General features: G+C 48.5%; 1 protein-coding gene across 1 annotated transcript; it reads right to left on the bottom strand.

The window, feature by feature from the left end:
* Nucleotides 1–620: 620 nt before the first annotated feature.
* Nucleotides 621–2,506, bottom strand: LOC103712913 (uncharacterized). The gene is made up of 2 exons (XM_008799621.5): nucleotides 2,206–2,506; nucleotides 621–2,102 (listed from the first exon to the last, which is right to left on the bottom strand). The coding sequence occupies exon 2, from the start codon at nucleotides 1,931–1,933 to the stop codon at nucleotides 1,025–1,027; it is 909 nt and encodes a 302-aa protein (XP_008797843.3). The 5' UTR covers nucleotides 1,934–2,102; nucleotides 2,206–2,506; the 3' UTR covers nucleotides 621–1,024.
* Between the last annotated feature and the right edge of the window lie 872 nt (nucleotides 2,507–3,378).

Raw genomic sequence — 3,378 nt, 5'->3', positions numbered from 1 at the left:
CCCAAACACCGTTGCACTTCTTCACCATTTGCAAGTAATTTCATAGATCTCGAGGCAATTGTTTCCATTAAATTGAAGCTTCGCCAGGCCAACCCCGGCCCGACCAATGCCAGTACTATTTGCAGGGCAGTCATCAAGGAGGAATCTTTGCAGATACTGTAGACCTATAACAATAGATACAGTCCAAATGGAAGCTCGAGAACCATGGCATATCCAAAAATAAAATATCAGGCACTCCATTAGATGTCACAAGATACGGGCTTTTTAAATAAGCAAAGTAGACTTCACTAGCCGTTCATAGTCAAAGTTGAACAGTACCCCACCTGCTGCTCACCACCATCCCATGCCAAGAGCTCACTGCATCAGCCTGCAGCCCATTAACTTGCTGGCGTACATGGGAAAGAGACCTCAATCACCACTAGGGGAAGAACCACTTCCTCTAGCATTTTATTAATCTCAGAAAGACCCAGTAAACCCACGCATCTTTGAGCGCAAGCTTACTCCAAACAATGGATAAGAACAGCACAAAGCGAGCTCATCAACAGCCTTTCTACCTTCCTTTCCCAAAAGATAAAAAAAAAAAAAAAAAAACGTAAAAGCATCACAATTCAAAACCATCATGATATAAAGACAAGCCTCTTCCATTATACTGTCCGAAGGATAGTGCATAACAGCAAATGAAGCAAAGAAAACATGGAGAAAAAGAAAACAACAGAAAAAAAAAAAGATAAATAGAGAGAAGACAACAGCCATGCTTAGGTGTGGAAGTGCAGACCAAAAATTCCTTAGGGGCGGCTCTTGTAGCTCGGAAAAACCCAAGAAATTTTCTCCCACACCCATAACACAACAAAACCCATCATACCTTTTCTTCTCCTCAGAATACACCGAAATAAACAAAAGGAACACCTCTCCTCAAACCACTTTAGACCCTCCTCCTCTCGCGACATCTCAAACTAAGCACGCCTATTTTATAACAATAATGTTATTATTAAATATTAACTGAACTGCAAAAATTCCCACGCTCTTAGAGATCCAGGTCCATCCAGGCGTCTATGCTTGCGAAATCACCGCCGTCGATCTGGTGGGGAAGGTCCCCGAGCGCCAGAAAGTCGTCGACCGAGCCGAAGTCGGTCACCGGGAGGAACGGGTCGGATCCGAAACCCAAGTCCAGTTCCATCAGGCCCGGTAGCAGCAGCGGTTGCTCCGCGAAGAGCTCCGCGATGGACGGCTCCTCCTCCACCGTCGACTCCTTCGCCGGCGGGGCCTGGCTGACCGAGACATCGAGGACCGAGGAGGGCGACGCCGCCTCGGAGCAGCCAACGGAGAGGCACGAGGAGTTGGAGACGGTGGCGGAGGCGGTGGTTGTGGTGGCGGAGGCGGCGGAGAGGCCGCTCTTCTCGGCTTGCAGGCGCTTGGCGGCGGCGTCATAGGCGAGGGCAGCCTCCTCGGCGGTGTCGTAGGTGCCCAGCCAGACACGGGTCCCTCGGATGGGATCGCGGATCTCGGCCGCCCATTTCCCCCACGGCCGCTGGCGAACACCCTTGTGCCTCGACGACGTGGTGGCGGATGACGAGCTCGTCGAGCCGGGGTCCTTGGCCTTCCTGTGGGAACACTTAGGAGTCCTAGAGTTTCGCTTGCCGCTCTCTTGGGACGAAGCATCGGCAGAGAACGAAAATGGACCGAACGGGTGGATGGAGAACTCCTGGATCACCCGTCTCCTACTCGACTTCATCGCTCTCTCCTCCTCCTCCTCGCTTTCGCTGGACTCGGTGGCTTCCGGGTCGTCAAAATGGATCCGGATTTTTCTCACCAGTTTCGGTTTGGGTTCATATGTGAGAGGACGGAGCTCGGATCTCTGGCTAGTCCTCCTCTTCCCCTCTTTTCTCTTCACCATTCGTTCTTGATTCATGAGATGCCTTTGAGGCCCTGGCATTTTTTTTCTCCTCTCTATTTTCTCTCCGAAAACGAAACAAAATCGAAAAAAAAACGAAAAATTGGAAACAAAACACGATTAACTTTGTCAAGTGAGGCAGCCTCTCAAGAAGATGAAGAGAAAATTTTCTATATGTTGGAATCCAAGATATTTCACTCCAAACCGAACACTGCGAGCCCAAGAATAAAAAAAAGAAAAAAATAAAATCTTAGTAGGGTTTAATCAATGATGGAAAATATGGGGGAAACGGTAAACTGGGAGTTGATCGATACCGAGGAAATCGAAATCGCATCGAAGCCGTCTTCGATCCCTCCGGCCTCCGTCGCATACGGGAGGGGGAGGAGAAGGAGAAAAGAACAGCGAGGCTAAGCAACGAACAAAGGAGAGGAGAGATCCCAAGAGGTCGAGCTCGGCTTTCTGAGAACAACGATGAAGAGAGGAACGCTGAGTCGAGAAAACCAGACGACATAAATCCTTGACGTCTCCTCTCGTCTTCGTCGTCGATGCCTTCGCTCGCTCTCTCTTTCTCTTCCCTCTCGGCTCCTAAAACCCCAGACGGAGGCGAAAAAGGAGTCTAGAGATAGAGTTGAGGATACTTAAAGCGACGGTGAGCCGGATTGAAAGATGAGGCCGCGACAGTGATCGAATGGCTGTGATTAGTCCCCCGGGCCCCAATCGCTGTCACCCTGTTCGTGCCCCCGGTGGCGTGAAATAGACCCCTCTTCTACCACGACAGGATATTTAATATTCTAATATATCTAAGTAATATAATATTAAATTAATATATAAGGAAAAGGAGCAGAAAAGAAGCCGATCCGGACGCAATCAGAAGATATTTGGCCGCATAGAATGGACGGATAGGATGGACGGATGGGCCTGTGCGGTTACTTTAGCTTAACCGGGACATCGGAGTTGCACTCCAAAAATGACCGGAATTTTTGGTTGCTGGGACCCACCAACAACACTGCTTATGTGCCGTGGTACGTTGCGGTGCGAATTTGTTATTTTTGGGATTTGGTGCAGCGGTGCGGGCTGCACTCTTTATGGCAATAAAAGGTAAATAATAAATATTTTATATATATATGGCGTAATTTATCCCTGCTGCTATGTTACAGCTGGTCCAGCTGGGGTTGGCTGGTTTTAACCAACGAGGGGGATGTAATTAATTAGCTGCAATTACGTTTATTCCCTCGATAACTAATAATATATAGCAAGTTAAAATAAAATTGAATATAGGGCAGAGAGTGGCCCGGGCTTGCCGGCAGTCCATTAGGGTTTGGACTAATTTAGGTCATGTTCCAAGCGAGGCCTGATTTAGTTTGGATCGTATATGGGCTCAAAAATTAGAGCTGATATATTTTTCGAGCCGAGCACGGATGGTTTTGTGCTTCGGCAGAAGCTTGGCCCAAGCTCGAGCCTAGAGCTGGTTTGGTATATGGCTTGCA

This window comes from Phoenix dactylifera, chromosome 5 (genome assembly GCF_051530095.1).
Source record: "Phoenix dactylifera cultivar Ajwa chromosome 5, Ajwa_hap1_PhDact_Kaust_v1.1, whole genome shotgun sequence".
Classification (NCBI taxonomy): domain Eukaryota; kingdom Viridiplantae; phylum Streptophyta; class Magnoliopsida; order Arecales; family Arecaceae; genus Phoenix; species Phoenix dactylifera.
The sequence above is the reverse complement of the archived record's forward strand: the minus strand, read 5'-3'. Positions and strand labels throughout refer to the sequence as shown.